This window comes from Balaenoptera acutorostrata (assembly GCF_949987535.1).
Source record: "Balaenoptera acutorostrata chromosome 3 unlocalized genomic scaffold, mBalAcu1.1 SUPER_3_unloc_1, whole genome shotgun sequence".
In the NCBI taxonomy this organism is placed as follows: domain Eukaryota; kingdom Metazoa; phylum Chordata; class Mammalia; order Artiodactyla; family Balaenopteridae; genus Balaenoptera; species Balaenoptera acutorostrata.
In genome coordinates, this window is record NW_026645489.1 from 1,302,069 (window position 1) to 1,319,272 (window position 17,204).

At 38.8% G+C, this 17,204-nt stretch overlaps 1 protein-coding gene across 8 annotated transcripts in view; it reads left to right on the top strand.

The window, feature by feature from the left end:
- The window catches only part of UNC79 (unc-79 homolog, NALCN channel complex subunit), a 253,057-nt gene that overhangs the window by 22,002 nt on the left and 213,851 nt on the right, over window positions 1-17,204 (top strand). For all 8 annotated transcript variants that reach the window (XM_057539170.1, XM_057539172.1, XM_057539174.1 and 5 more), the window contains exon 2: window positions 14,840-14,960. In XM_057539170.1, coding sequence (XP_057395153.1) covers window positions 14,840-14,960 — 121 coding nt within the window. The remainder of the gene's footprint in view (window positions 1-14,839; window positions 14,961-17,204) is intronic.

A 17,204-nucleotide genomic window follows, 5' to 3' on the forward strand; every position in this document is an offset into this window, starting at 1 on the left:
GGGTTCATGACAGCTGGGGCTTTTGCCGGATGCAGAAGTGTGAGCCAGGTACTGGACCTCTGGCAAAAATATGGTTGGGCAGTGGGTTACTCTGTATTTTCTGCTTAAGCTCAACATGACCTACCCCTAGCCCTTAGAAGTAGGTCAAGGGACACTTCTTTGGGAGTAAAATGAGGGTTCTTAGCTGTTCCAGGAGGCTGTGGAAGAGAGTAGGCGCTTTGCTGGCTCAAGAACAAATAAGAGTCTGGGGCACACTCACCCAGGCCTTCTGCCTTGTGTTAAAAACCCTGTATATAGGTATGGGGCTCTTTGTGATGACAGCTTTCAACACTCTGTCTTGGACCACAGTGATCTGATCTTGTCCGGTTGCTGTCTATGCCTGATGTGCAGTTGGGTCTTTCCCAGGAGAAAGGATGCATGGGAAATAAATTTTTTGAAACCAGGAATGTATAAACATGTCTTTGTTCTTGATTTATAGTTTGCCTGAATATAGAATTCTACTTTGAGGACCATTTTCTCCCAGGGTTTTAAAGGCATTGCTTCATTATTGTCTTGCTTCCAGTGTTGCTTTTGAGAAGTCCAAAATTCCTGATCTTTCCTAAGTGATGTTGCTTTAAAAAAAACCTCTAGAAGCACGTGGAATTTTTTGTCACCAGTTTCTGACATTTCATAAAGATGCGCTTTGTTATATGTCTATTTTTATTCATTTTGGTGGACCTTTTTAATCTGCCATTTTCTAAATTTTTAAAAAATAATTTTGTTAATTTTTTTTTTCTGCTGTGCCGCGTGGCTTGTGGGATCCTAGTTCCCCAAAAAGGGATTGAACCCGGGCCTCCTGCAGAGGAAGCACGGAGTCCTAACCACTGGACCTCCAGGGAATTCCCATGTTAATTTTTTAACCCTTTTGGTTTTGCTGTTGCTTTTTCTCCTGAAACTCCTTTTATTCTCATGTTAGATTTCTAGGATTGATCATTTCCCTCTTATTTTGTCTCTCTTTTTGCTGTACTTTGGGAAATTTCCTCAACTGCATCTTCTAACCCTTCTATTGAGTATTGATTATTTATTTCTGGGATCATGTTTTTAATTTTAAGAACTGTTTTCTGTTTTGTTTTGTTCTCTGTATATTGCTTTTTTAATCATTTGTGGGTAGAGTCTCATATTTCTGATATTAATGACAGTTTTTTTAAAAAGGTTTCCTTCTCTTACATAGGTTCTTTTTCTCCAAGTTGATATTTTGTTCCTTCGGTTTGTCTTCCATGCTAGAGGCTTTTTTTTAGAGGGCTGGACATCCTTTGGTATCCACTCATGATTACGAGTTGGGACTAAGGAGCTGACCTGAGCATGTCGGTGGGCCACTTATTGGGGGAATCCCTGATGTCACTGTCTGTCTTTAGGTCTTTCCTCTTTGACTGGTCAGATTCACAGAAGGAAGGAGAAAAAAAGAGGCTTCTAATCTCCAGCTTGAAGAGTAAGGGTCTGGCTGCTAGGTGTGTGTGTGGGGAGGGGGCAGAGTTTGACTTACTCTATGTTCAGTATTCACACTTCATATAACCACCAGTTCCTTGTGTTTAAGTAGGTTACCCTGGTCTTCAATTGTGTTTAGTTTCTTCCATTCCAGAGACCCTCTGGTGTACACTCTCTTTAGACAATAAACTTCAGCTCTGCTGAGTTGGGGAGAGGTGCTCCCTCAGGGATGTGAGGTAGGGAGAGAATTTAGGGATCCAATTGCTTCTTTTAAAAAATATTTATTTATTTATTTTTGGCTGCGCTGGGTCTTCGTTGTTGCATGTGGGCTTCCTCTGGTTGTGGTGAACGGGGGCTACTCTTCGTTTCGGTGGCTTCTCTTGTTGCGGAGCACGGGCTCTAGGCGCGTGGGCTTCAGTAGTTGTGGCTCGCGGGCTCTAGGGCGCAGGCTCAGTAGTTGTGGCACACGGGCTTAGTTGCTCCGCGGCATGTGGGATCTTCCCGGACCAGGGCTCTAACCTGTGTCCCTTGCATTGGCAGGTGGATTCTTAACTACTGCGCCACCAGGGAAGTCCCCCAATTGCTTCTTAAACAGCTTTCAACCAATCCCTCTTTTTAAAAGTTCCTATTCATACCCCCAGCCTCCCCCACCACCCCAGTTCCAGAGCTAACCAGTGCTGCCAATTCCATGCCTTTTGAGAATTCTGAGATGCACATCATTGTTTCTCAGCTTTCCTCACTGCTGGCCTGGGATTTGACTTTGTTTGATCTGCCAAGTCAATGGCTACTTGTCTATTGGTTTTCAAGCTTCCAGAATTATGTTGCTGTGTGTCTTCTTGCTTATTGCCCCTTTCTTCTTGTCTTAAAAAAAATCTTTTACTGTCGTTTGGTAGCATTTCAAGTGTGTGTGATTTAGATGCTTGTGTTCACTTTTGTGGTCTTAACCTAGAAACTTTCTCCCACCTTTTCATGGCTATTGTCTTCTCATTTTTTATGTCTTAACTTAAATATAATCTCTTCTGAGAGGGTTTCCCAAACCACCCTATGTAAAGGAGGCATTCCTTATCCTTTGCTTTATTCTCTATTTTAGTTCCCATATATTTATAGACCTTTAAAGCAATTTTTTTTGTCCTTTCCGTTCATCTTTCACACTTTATCATAAGCAACATGAGATCAAGGGCTGCAGCTGTCTCATGCATTGTTATATCCCTAGTGTTTGGCACATAGTTGACCTTCAGTAAATATTTGCTGAATGAGTGAAAGTACAAATTACATGTAGGCCTGAATTTTTAAACTTGATAGCAATGCCTTCAGTTTTTTCATATGTAGAAAAAGAAGGACAGGGGAATAAAATAGCTCCTACCTCATTGGATTGTTGTGAGGCTTACAAGGATTAAAAGGGTAAAGTGCTGGGCTTCCCTGGTGGCGCAGTGGTTGAGAATCTGCCTGCTAATGCAGGGGACGCGGGTTCGAGCCCTGGCCTGGGAGGATCCCACATGCCGCAGAGCGGCTGGGCCCGTGAGCCACAACTGCTGAGCCTGCGCGTCTGGAGCCTGTGCTCCGCAACGAGAGAGGCCCGCGCATCGCGATGAAGAGTGGCCCCCGCTTGCCACAACTGGAGAAAGCCCTTGCACAGAAACGAAGACCCAACACAGCCAAAATCAATCAATCAATCAATCAATCAAACATACGCATCTGATTCAAGATCCTCATTAAAAAAAAAAAAAAAAAGGGTAAAGTGCTTAGAGCATTGCCTTGCACATGGTAAATACTAAGGAGACATTATATTTTTAAGAGTCTTAAAAAAGGAGTCTCTAAAGAGTTATCATTTTATATTTAACTGGTGTTCAGTTTTGATCAGGTTAGAGAAAATGTTGTTGTGTGATGGACTGAATTGTTCTTGAGTATTGTGTAGTATGTTCTGAGTCACAGCACATCTGAATTTTAACTCCAGGTTGATCATGAATCTCAATTTGGACTGTAGCACTGTCATGGAAGAGAGTGTGCTTTATCAGGAAAACAGGATCCCAAATATTCTCGAGTTTGTCCATGTAACCAGACACTTACTTAAGTTTCAGGACAGTGCTGTCTGTAAGTCAGGTACTTATTGAGGCAGTTGCGCGATATCTGCATATTCTTAAGGAGTGTAATTTATTTTCGGTACAATCATTTTCTTTTGAGATGGAACCACACTGACTGGATAGATGGTTGATAATTCAGATGTGTCTTGGGTATTGCACTTAGCTGTAGAAACTTAGAGAATGATTCATAGTCATCAACCTTGGCATATCTCTGAAATTTCTACCAAATATCTCCTCAGTTCCTCAAAAATCTATGCTTATAGACAGCTCAGTACAGTTTAGCAATGAGAGTTAAAATATTCTCTAGTTTTCTTCTGCTAAAGTCGTATGTCCAGATTTATACTTCCTTGAACAAATCGGTAATACTCTTGTTCCCCCCATCCTTGCAGTTTCAAGTACAGTATTCAGAGGTCTCATCACATCAGAAAGAAAGTACAAGCTTGTGAGTAACTCTTCAGATGGAATGTGAGGTACTTAAATTTTGACCTCTTAGATTCTTCGATTTCAAAATCTTGTTCTGAGGAAGCTATCCAGTAAACTTCTAAAAACAAACTTCTATAACCTAACCTGATTGTATTAAAATAAAATAGAGATTCATATTGCATTTCAAATATTACTAATATCCAACAAACACTCAACTTGAAGAAGATTCACTGCCTTTATCACTTTCTCCATCACAATATGAAATGAATCTGACTTTCATAGTTCCTAGCACAAGCTCTCAGGACCAACAGTGCAATAGGAACGAAACAGGAATCTTCAGTTTTCACTTGAATAAATTGTTTTTCCCCCTTTCTTTATTTCCAGTGCCCCATTTCTGACAAATGAGGTTTTTCCATGTTAAGACCTTTTCTAGTTGGCAAGTGGTCAGGTCTCACTAATTCATGTGTGAAAGCATTGGATGATTTTATGTATCTATGTGTTTTTAAAAATATGCTAAAAAATGTATGGTGGGCCACAATTTGTTCAATTATTTCTCTTTATAGGTGACATGTAAGTGCTCTATCATTTACCTCCCGTGTGACCTTTGTCAAGTTACTTAACCTCTCTAAGCCTTGGTTTTCTCATTGGTAATATGGCAATAATAATAACAAAAGAACTATTATTTTTATGTTCACTGGCACAAAGTAAACACTCAGAATTTAGAATTATTATTGTGATTGTGACTCAGAGGATGAGGATTATGTCTTTTTTTTATTGTTGATTTACCCATGCCTCAAGGTGCCTAGCACACAGTGAGTGTTCAATCAACAATGTCTGATGAATGAATAAGAACACTAGTATCTTTCCCTTCACCTTTGCTGCTTAACTTTTGCTTAATGTCAGAAATTCCTTAGAACTCCTGATGTATTGTTTTTCACAAGTTAACTGTTCAAAAAATGTAACAAATAATGTATGTGGAAATGCTTGGAAAAATGTAAATGGCTATACAAGTGTGATTGATGATGATGATGATAATGACGATGATGATGGTGGTGTTGGAATCACTTGCCCAAGAATGGGAGTATTCGCTGACCTCTCCTGTCTGCTGAAAGTGCCAGATAAAGTTTGCCTCCTGGAACTAAAACTCACTGAAGATTATATATGTAAGTATAAGAATATTTGGAAGAATTAACAATGAGATTTGTGACAAGTGACATCCTTTTGCTTTTGAGGGGAGATTTCACTGTTTGGCTCTCTAAATACGTGTATCCTTTCCCATCTCCCTTCATTTGTTACTTTTAGGAGATTTCAGTTCAAGAGGGTGACCTTCCTCAAAGAAGGAGGATCATTCTTTGATCAAGGATTTGCAAAGAACTCTGGTTCTTCATTAGAACTCCCAAGCCATGCGTTGTTGCATTGTTCTCCCCACATCTCCATTTCTGAACATCTTTATTATTAGCTGTATTTATTCTTTAAAAAAGATGAGTTTCTGAATATAGAACTGGGTTTTAGTACCAAACGCAGTATTTATATTGTGTGTGTGTGTGTAGGGGGTTATGCTTGATTTTGTTGATGAAAGATCACTGCTGTGTTTTCCTTACTCTACAGTCATTCCATTTCGAGGGACAGAGTATTGGACTGGGAAGGGGGAAGCAGAAGGATCTCACATGTAACTGCTAATTTTAGTAGCAATTTATTATCCACTATGTGCCAGTCATTGTGCTAAACAGTTTATATATGTAATATTTTAAATCCTTTAGCAACCCTGCGAGAGAGATATCATTATCCCTGTTTTATAGGTTAAGAAATTGAGGCTCAGAGCAGTGGAGGAGGCAGTTAGTTAGTAATTATATCGATAGCATATGGCGATAAGGGCTATGATAGAGGGAAGCCCTGTGTGCTGTGAGAGTGCCAATGAGACCATTTAATGCAGCTTGTGGTAGGGAGGGTTAGTTGTCTACAGCGGAAGTGGTTATAGCTGAGGTATGAAGAATTCTTAGGAGGTGGCCAGACAGAGAAGTATGGGTTGCATTCCTGTAGAGAGAATAGTGTGTGCAAAACCATGGAAGGGTGAGAGCGTCATGTCGGGGTTTTTGCGTCATTATGGCTGAAGTGTGGTACATAGTGAAAAGACAGAAGATGAAGCTTGACAGATGAGCAGGGATCCATTCATGCTGGACTCTATATGCTAAGTTAATTATCTGGATTTCAACCAGCAGGAAAGGAGGAAGACTTGCATATTGGAAAGATTTCTCTGGATGTCATGTAAGAAAAGGATCAGAAGGGAATCAGTCTGGATGTGACAGCAATAATCTAGGAAAGAGATGTGCAGGCTTGAATTAAGGTGATGTAAATGTAAATGGAGAAGAGAATAGATTTTAGAGACTATTTCTAGGTAGAGCCAATTGGGCCAAGGAGTAGAATCTACTGGACACAACAAACACTTTGAGAGACACAAAAATAGTAAGTTAGGACAGATACGTAGGGTGATTAAGGCGTCTGATGTTCTAATCAAGAGAAGAAGTGAGGGACTTCCCTGGCGGCGCAGTGGTTAAGAATCTGCCTGCCAATGCAGGGGTTACGGGTTTGAGCCCTTGTCCGGGAAGATCCCACTTGCCATGGAGCAACTAAGCCCATGCGCCACAACTACTGAGCCTGCACTCTAGAACCCGTGAGCCACAACTAGTGAAGCCCGCACGCCTAGAGCCCGTGCAACAAGAGAAGCCACTGCAATGAGAAGCCCGTGCAGCGCAACGAAGAGTAGCCCCCGCTTGCCACAACTAGAGAAAGCCCGTGCACAGCAATGAAGACCCAAAGCAGCCAAAAATAAATTTTAAAAAAAAGAAGTGAAAAAGGAACCAGGCATAATTCTTACTTTAACCACTGAAGTGAATATTTATAGCAATCCAAATTTGTGAAGTATGTCCAAATACTCCGTGTTTTTGTCTGTCATTTCTCAATGAAAGGTTAAACTGAAAAGAAGATGAATAGTTTAAAAGGAGGCAATGACAGCAAATCCATAAAGTCTTAGACTTTATGGAGTAGAAGAGGAAACCAATAAAAAATAAGATGGATTTAAGATATATGCTTTCAAATCTACAACATTAATAATCAACTTTTGCAAAGAATGTGGAGGAAGTATTATTTTAATTTCTCACTTGGCAAAAAAGGAACAGAACAAAACAAGCAAACAAACAAACAAACAAGCAAACAAGAACCCCTGAGGCTCACACATAGCTGTAGGTTGGAACTCACTGCATCCCAGAGCTCTCTGCAAGACATTGTGATGGCTCCACAACATTTACCCAGCATGTTTTGGGTCCAAGTCAGGAAAAGTACAATAAGTGGCCTATTCGAAAAACAGAAAAATGAGTAAATACTGCAAAAAATAATGAAGAACCTATAAAAATCTTTGGAATATATAAAGTGAAATGATTATTTGGAGTTCTATTGAATGAGAGATGAGGGGAAAATAAATCAGGAAAAGAGTTCTGGGTTAATTACATGTTGTACAAACAAATTTTATCTGGAAATTACTTATTTGTGTAAATGATACTAGAATGTTAAAGAATTTATCTGGAGGACGTTAATAAGATGTAAGATAGCTGACGTTTAAACTTTTAATTCCTTTCAACCCCTGTGTTAATGTGACCATCTGTTATATGCCCAGCATTGTGACAAGATCTAAGGGCATTACAAATGATATATAAGAGAATTCTGTCCTCAAAGATCTTAAAGTGTTGTTAGGGAGACTAGATTTGCAAACATGAAACTCATTTAGAACCATCCAGAACAGTTTATTATCAGTGAAAAATTTATATAATTAAGTGGCAAAATTTTTGAGGCAGATAACGAGTGCTTTAAGTCTTCCGAAAGGGAGGCAGTGATAAGCATCAGTTAGAAGGTTTCTTGAACGGTGTGACTCTTAAGGTGGGTCTTCAAGGACTAAAGGGATTTGGTTTCAAGCAGAAAAGTGTGGGACTGGTGAAGTAAGCAAGTTTCATTTTGTATTTCCTAAAAAAGTAAACAGATTTAGTCTAATATTTCGTCTGTTCACTCTAGTGTTACTTAATGAAATATTGGAAACAACCTAAATGTCAAACAATAGAATAGGGGAAATGTCAATATTTCATGCTATATCATATTTAATAATTAAATATTATCAAACTAGTAAGAATCATTAAGGAACAATGTGACCTGGTGGAGAAGCCTGGCTTGTAACCAGTTAAACTGTCAGTTCTACTACTTCCTAGCTTTGTGCCTTTGGGCAAGTCATTTACTCTTTCTGAGCTTTGGTTTATTCAGCTTAAGTGGAGATGATAATAACCACTTTGAAAAGTTATTGTGAGGATTAATAATAATGTATATTAAGAAATAATGTATATAGACTGCCTGATAAATAGTGGACATTCAATAAACATTATTATTCATTATTAGTTATACATATACTATTGGTATGTAAAGAGATACTGTCTTTCTGAAGGGTAATGTCTCAATTCTTACCGAAAGCTTTAAAATGAGTATTTCCTGTTTGACTCAGCAATTACACAATTAAAAATTTATTCTAAGGAATAAAGATGTGTGCACATATTTAAAAGGGTATTCTTTGCAGCATTGAATAGAATAGTAAAAATAACCCAAAAGTTCACAAATAGATGATTGGTAAATAAATTATGATTCACTTACAAAAAAGACAATTATAAAGCTATTGAAATGATGTAGAAATATATTTCGGATATAGAAAGTGAGGAAAGCAGATTCTAAATCTGTATACAGTATAACTCCATTTTTGTAGATGTATATTTATGAAGAGAAAATTTTCAGGAAGGATAATATACCAAAAATGTTGTCTGTGGTTGTCTCTGAATAGTGGGCCTTCAGGTAATTTTTATCTTCTTACCCAAATTTTTTACTTTTATGGTAATAAGCAAAGATAATTAAAATTTTAAAAATAGGAATGGATTGCTAATTAAAATATTTAGAGACATAGGAAAATGCTTAAGATTTAAAGAAAAGCAAGTTATTAGTTTATTTTTGTTAAAGTATTTTTGTAGTTTTATATCTATGCCTAAAATGAATGACTGAATTTTGTTTCTGTGGCTCTTTCTCTCAAAATGTAGCAGTTTCCAAAATGGTAGGGATAGGATGAACAATGAAGAAGCAGAGAGCAGAGATTAGACTTGTGTTTGCCTGGATAAAAATCATCACTTTCTTAGACCCCCTTTCATGTTTTCTTCATTTTCATCACAGCTTTAACCTTTGGCTTCCTTGGCTATTTTCATAAAGAAACAAAGTGTAACCCATTTAACCACTGCAAAAAGCCACTTTCTACCTCCTTCCTGCTCTTCCTTTCATTCTTACTAGGATCCAGTAAATTCAGCACCCACTATTCACTAGTCACTGGGCATATACAGTGGTGAACAGGGGACATAGTTCTTGGAGCCTACTGTCCGCTTGGGAGAGATAGTCAACAATCACCCAGATAAGTATATAACTAAGAATTGTGCTAACTACTGTGAAAAAAAGAATAGGGTGTTGTGAGAGAGGAAAATGAGGGTGGAGGAGAGGGAATCAATTTAGACATAAGACTTCCATGGGGAAGTGACATTTAAAGTCAGCCTTGATGCATGAGAAGGAGTTAGACAGACAAAATATGGAAGGAAAAGCATAGTAGGAAGAGGGACAAGCACATATAAAGATTTTCAGGTAAAAAATAGCTTTGTGTGTTCAGAAAAACTGGGGCAAGAGCCAATGTGTCTGGCCTTTGTGGTATGACGGGTTGGAAGATAGGCAGGGACCTGGTTAAGGATTTTGGATTTTATTCTGAGGGCAATGGATAGCCACTGAGGGATTTGCGTGAAACAGTTTATATTTTAAAAATATCTCTTTGTTTGCTCTGAGGAGAAAGAACTGGAGAGAGGCGAGAAATAAGCAGAAAGGTGAGTAAGGAGGCTTTTAGAATTGATCGGGAGATGATGGTGCCCAGTGATTACAGTGAAGATAAAGAACAGAAGACAGTTGGAGGTGTATTTTGGTGGTAGCATTGACAGGACTTAGTGATAGATTGGATTAAGGAGTCGGGGAGAGGGAATAGGAGCTGTCGAGGACACTTTGCTGGGGTGACTTGGTGGATTACATGGATGGTGGTGAGGGAAGAGATAAGAGTTTAGTGTTGGACATGTTTGCTGTGTAATATCTGTAAGAGAAATTGAATAGATAAGGTCTGTTACTCAGAAGAGCAATCCATCCCCATCTGGGATGGAGATATACAATTTTCTTTTCAGTGTAGTTTTCTTTTTAATTAATTAATTAATTTGGCTGCGTCAGGTCTTAGTTGCGGCACGCGGGATCTTCGTTGCGGCATGCGGGGTCCTTCGTTGCTGCGAGTGAGCTCTTCATTGCGGCGTGCGGGCTCCAGAGCGCGTGGGCTCAGTAGTTGTGGCTCGCGGACTTAGTTGCCCCGCGGCATGTGGGATCTTATTTCCCCGACCAGGGATCGAACTCGCGTCCCCTGCATTGGAAGGAGGATTCTTAACTGCTGGACGACCAGGGAAGTCCCGAGATATACATTCAAGAGTAGTTGGTACAGATGGTGCTTCAAGCCCTTTGGATGGATGGAACTGTGGAGAGAATATTGAGAGAGGAGCAGAGAATCTGAGTGCTGAGGAATTCCAACATTTAAACTTTAAGTAATAAGGGAGGTGGCAAAGTATGTTGAGAGGGATACACTAGGGAGGTAGGAGGAAGACTAAAAGAATGTGGTTGTCAGGGAAACCAACGAGAGAGTTTCAAGGAAGGAGGGATTGGCCGGATGGAATGTGCTGAAAGGTCTAGTAAAATGATGGCTGGGAAGTGCCCATTGGATTTGGCAACATGGAGACTCTAGACGATGGTGGAAAAAACAGATTCTGAGCAGTGGTGCAGGTAGAAGCCAGACTGGAGAGTGAGTAGAAGTAAGAATAGAAATGATGGAGAGAAGAGAGAGTGTACACAACTCTTTATTATCTTGGCTCTGAAGAGAGGCCAATAGCTGGAAAGGATTGTCAAGTTGAGGGAAAGTTTTTTGTTTCCCTTTGACAAGGGAGATTCTAGAGTTTATTTGAATGGTTATGGAAATAATTTAGTAGGGAGGGAGAAATTAATGATGTAGGAGAGACAACTGATGGATGGAGGGCACTCGTGGTGGGACTGATGTTTGATATTTACTGTATGTTGAATATGTACTAGGTATATGCTAAGTAATTAGCACAGTAAGTGATTTATTATTCACAGTAGCCCCATGAAGTTGGTATGATTATCCCTGTTTTACAGATGAGGAAACTGAGGTTGAGTAGAGAGAGAACCAAATTCTTAGTCCAGAGCTGTTTAATTTCAGAGCTCAGACTCTTAGCTTTTACTTATACTCTTAGAGGACTTCCTCTAATGTGGTATTTTAGTCAGTTTGCCAGGGCTGCCATAGCAAAGTATCACAGACAGGATGGCATATACAATAGAAATTAATTTTCTTGCTGTCCTGGAGGCCAGAAGTCCAAGACCAAGGTGTCGGCAGATTTGGTTTCTCCTGAGGACTGTCTCCTTGGCTTGCAGATGGCTGACTTTTTACTGTGTCCTCATATGGCCCTTTCTCTGTGCACATACATCTCTGGTGTCTCTCCTGGGCTCTAATCTCCTCTTGTTATAAAGACACCAGTCAGCCTGGATGAGGGCCCGTTCTAAGGGCCTCATTTTAACTTAATCACCTCTTTAAAGGCCTGATCTCCAATTACAGTCATATTTTGAGATTAGGACTTCAACATATGAATTTTTGGGGACAAAATTCAGTCCATAGCAGATGGCTTCTGTTTTCTTAAAGTATAACGAAAAAACTGGCTGTAGGGGTAGTCTTGAAAAGCGTGGAGAAAGATGAAACAGTGATTGAAGAGGGTAGAAGAAGGAGCTTACTAGAGAAATGTAACCTCAGGGTCAGGTGAGATTGGAGATGATTTGTTTACTCCAGTCAACCCAATTATCTGAGTTTCTGCAGCAATATTTAGGCATATGGGTGGAGTAAAGTATTACATATGAACTCTCTGCTGCCATGAGGCTGCTGTGTGCTCAGCCAAACAACCATCTCTTGTGTGCAAAGTTGAAATGTAAATGAATTTCATTCACATCCTCAGCACAATTACAAATTACTGTGTGTCAGGGACCTTTCTGGCTGTTCTTAAATAGTTGAAAACAGGAAAGTTAAATAAATCAGTGACTGCTAGGATTTTGTTGCATTCACCAATGAACAAATTAACTTGAACATTTTTCCAACCGGTTCTATAAAAAAAAATTGTTTTTAATGATTACTCACCACTATTTTTGTTCTTCTTTCTCTCCCCCTTTCTTTCTTCCTTTTTTCCCCGTCTTCACTCATCAATTATTTATTGAACACCTACTAGATGTCTGGCACTAGGGATAAAAAGAGTCCACAATCTAGTGTGGGAGACAGGTATATATGCAAAAAACCCCGAAGTGATAGTGCTGTTATTAAATTAATAATTCATGTGTTCATTTATCCTGCAAATGTATTGAGTGCCTGCTATTAAGTGCCAGGCAGTGTGTTAGGCTTGGGATAGAGACATGAATAAGGTATAGTTTTTGCCTTCAAGAAATTTACAACCTGGTAAAGAAAAATAAACAGGTAAGTAAACAAAGGCAATACATTGTAACATTTGTAAAATGTTAAAAGATCTCAAAGAAGGGAGTGACTCTGTGCTTTCCCTTGCATATTTGGATACCCATTGAAAGGAGTCTTTGCTGCATTTTAATGAAAGGAACTGTAAAAAGCACATTCGTTCATTTCACGTTTTCGAATGCTCACTGTCTTTGTGTAGTGACAGTTTTGTAGTTCTTGAATCACGAGCAAGCATTGAGTTGGGGGAATCTATGACTTTTCTCCTCATTTGAGCTTATTGTCCAAAACCTGCACTATCAACACCTTTTTAAGGTGGTAGAATGATTAATAGTATTCCTGAAATACTCGACAGAAACCTGCTGAATGTTAAAGCTTGAGAAAAGTCATAGTAACAAAGCATTATTGTGATGGTGGGTATGCAGAAAGCGTATGCTGGCCTAGCACGTATCTCAAATTCTTGGATCTCAGAACTATGTATTAATGTAGGGGTTCCCTGTAAAGTAATTTTAAAAAAGATGATGAATAGCAGATCAAAAACATGGAGAAGAAAATGGATTTTTGTAGATTATGTAACTGAAACATTTTCAACTATCATCTACTTTAACCTTATCTCAGGAAAAAAATTATTTACAACCAAACACTTATTGGGATTAATTGAGACAATGGATTTAAACTTGTTGCTTTCTTCAGAGGTGATGTGCTATATAAACTCAAGGTGTTATTATCTGCAATGTAGACTTATTTGTGTGGGAAAATGCTAACCATATTATGGAAACAGTGCAGATAGTAGGAGGGAAAAAAGGCAAATCTGATAAATGGTATACGTGAGATTTAGAATCTATAATTAACCTAATAACAGCTGAAAACTGCTTTGATGTCATGCAGTGAACACCCACTATCTGCATACTGACTTCATTTCAGATGGTGTTCTAGAGTATATCATAGTGGAAAGAGCACTGGATGGGAGTCAGGGTTCATAAGTTCTAGTATAGCTCGGCCGTTGACTCCCTATGTGCCTCATTTTCCCCACCTTTAAAATGAAATGGTTATGGGCAAAGGTCTCTAAGGTCCTTCTAGTTCTGCTATCTCATCATTCTGTGATTCTACATCCCATGCCTATCAAAAGCATTTTGACTCTCTTCAAGTTGCTTAAGCCAGCATTTCAGTTAGAATGCATCCAGGAGCTTGTTTCCATGGGCTGTTGGGGACAGCAAGGCCATGCTTCTCCAGGACTTGATATGTCTTCTGTTAACTGCTGACAGTGAGCCATACCACCTAAAAGGCTCCTTTGGTAGCCTTAAAGATTGAAAGGACAAATGGACAGTGTTGAGAGCTCTGTGGAAGAGGAGACCTGAGAGACGTTGATCATCATGGCCCCTTGGGATTTGCAAAGAGGAATGCCTAGAACTGGGCCATTCACTGCTGCCAGGTCAAAGGTCAGGTCAGGAATGTGGACAATGCTGGTGACTCCAGGTAGGTCTAGGAGGGTAAATAAGCCTATTTAGTCCCTCCTGAATCTTGAGAAGATCTGGGCAGCCAAGCTCAGAAAGCTATTAGGAAGTCTCCTAATTTATGAAGTTACTTGGAAGAAAAATGTGACATTCACTTTTTGTAATTTGTTACCACACAGTCATTGCATTCTTACTTAATACTCACCAAATTAATCTACGTTAACAATTCTCACAGTTCAAACATTCACTAAACACACTTTATGATCACTTATTGTGTTAAAAATCTGGTTTTGATTGTTGCTATTATGCAACGGATTCCCTATATTTTAGGAGTTTTAGTGTTGTTGAAAGACCTTTGGAGTTTTCTCCAGTTTTAGTGAAGCACTATTAAATATAATTCTCTGGTGGCAGAGATATATATCTATTATTATTTTGCTAATAATAAGCTAACTTGGGGGTGATTATAGGATGATTTGGAGTACTGCCTTTCTTAGTGATAAAAAGTAACGGCTAATTTGTGACTAGGATATTAAGCCAGATAACTAAAAGTAATTTTGTGTGTGGAATACAATTATAAGTAAATTAAAGGTCTTTTATAATTGTTTCCATCATGGAATTCCAGTAAAAATTTACATATTTTCCTTAAAATACTGATTAACTTCCTGTATCTGATCATTAAAAAAAATAACTGTATGCCTAATACATATTACAAGATGATTTTTCTTTTTTTCTTTTTTCTTTTTTTTGCTTTTATCTAGTTGCTTCCAAGATCCGGTACTTACAGGAATATCATAACCGGGTTCTTCACAACATTTATCCTGTACCTTCAGGAACAGATATTGCAAACACCCTGAAATACTTTTCTCAGACCTTGTTAAGGTAAGCTTTAAAATATCCTGTCCTTTGAAAGAATTATTAGGTAGTTCTACTAAATTGATTGGGACCTAAATTTTTATCGAACTGAAAGTCTTGAAGGGCCTTATGTTTTCTAGTGCTCTGCCAGAAGAGTCTGGACTCAAGCTTTCTGGGTGTATATAGCAGATGAGATCAGAGGCCTAACTGATAAAAATGGCTACTGCCTGCTTTCCTCAGTTGAACGCCTTTTCAAGAGATTTATATAGTGATAAAAGTTATATGTTTGGCACTAATATAGAGTGGAATTAAAAGGAGAACCTACATTTGCTTAAAATTAAGAACAGGAAACACATATGGTCTTAAAGAAAATCAGAATTACGAAGCATTTTTAAGTTCATCAGTAGTATTTCCTATTTCTCGAAGCATAATTTATGATAATAACAATTATTTTTAATCCATGTAACACTTCAAGTGTTCAATATGCTTTATAGTCGATATGGAGGACAACAAACAAAACCACGGCAGCCCTTTTTATACTGTCTGCTTTGACTATAAGGTAGAGACAGGGGGGACCCATCTGCTTCACAGTTCTCATTAGGAAAAGCAGGCAGACAAAGGTGAGCCTTTCAGGTAAAGACTCAATTGTAGGGGAAATAACATCGAAGAAGTGAGAGCACACTTCACTTTCCATTAAATTCTAAGGCTTGGTCTCTTCCATTATCATGATCTCCTCACTCCAGATCTGATTTTAGAAACACATTTCTTTCAGCTATATAACAGCAAAAGTTTTGTAAGATAGGCATTAGGGAAAGAACACCAGCTCAGAACGACTGTAGTGGCACTGGAGTTCCCAGCAGTCTAAGGCTTTGCCCTGGGCGGACTGAATGCCTTGTAGAAAGAAGCCTCACTAGAGCAAGTCAGCTCCTAGTCTTCAGTGCCACTATCTCTGTGTTCTTATTCTTTGGAATGTCTCTTCTTCTTTAGAACCCCTAGTGTCCTTGTTCTATGTTAAAAGGATTCTGTTTATCAGATTCGTAGATTTCATACTTACATAGTAAGTTTAGGACCTTGTTATAGGACATTTCTCTTTTCCAATGGCAGTGGAATAATTAGCTCAGTTTTCACAGTAATAATCAGATAAGGCACCAAGGCATCCGATTCTGTCCTCTTGAATTCTCCTTTTGTCTTTGAGGTCAGGCTTCTCAACGGGAAACACTTTCCTTTATCACAAAGTCTGAAAGCTCTCTAAGTGAGAGACACTTTTCAGTAGGAAGCAAATTCCGAATTCCATTTGCAAAGAAACTGTGACATTCTAGTTGGCACTTCGAAACTTGCTGCTTAGGTCTTAGTCATGGTGCCAAAAAATTAAGAAATTTGGGATATTGAAGTCATGTTTGCAAGACATGAGGATTCCATTTTCTTGAGCAATGAATCATTAGAATATGATCATGGGTGACAGCATTTTAATGGTAAAACTAGTGTTAAAATAGTTTATTCAAGTGCTGTTGGGAAAGACTCTATGCAATTGAGTCCATTTTCAAAGGCAGACAGTATCAACAGCCACAACGAATGGTAGTACTAACCAATAGCTATTATTATCATAGCAATATTATATTATAATATGTAATAGTAATGATATGTCAAGCACTTTTCTAAGCACTTTACATGTGTCATCTCATTTAACCCCTCATATTAATTCTATTAAATAAATATACTATTATACCCATTTTATATATAATGAAATTAAAGCACAGAGTGGTTAAATTGCTCAAAGTTACATATCTGGCGAGCGCTGGAACCAGAATTCGACCCTGGGGGTCCTAATCCACGGCACACGCTCTGAACAGTTAGGCTATGCTGCTTCTCCTTACTATTGCTGGTTATCATATTCCAGGGGCACTTCTTTTAGTAAAAACTTGGTTTGGCCTTTGGGAATGCTGGCATCCATTATGAGTCCATAGAGTATAATTTTGTCTCTCTTTGAGATCTAGGGAGGAAAGGAAGTGCTTGGCACAAAGATTTACCATCTTTTTTTTTTTTTTGGCCGCGCTGCCTGGCTTGTGGGATCTTAGTTCCCTGACTAGGGATTGAACCCATGCCCCCTGCAGTGGGAGCGTGGAGTCTTAACCACTGGACCGCCAGGGAAGTCCCCATCCTTTTGAAAGTTAAATTGAGCTATACCTGAGGTGATATGGACAGTGTTTCAATTCCCAGATGTTTTAGTGCTATCTCCCACTCAGCAATTCATTGTGGCTAGTAGGTCAGAGC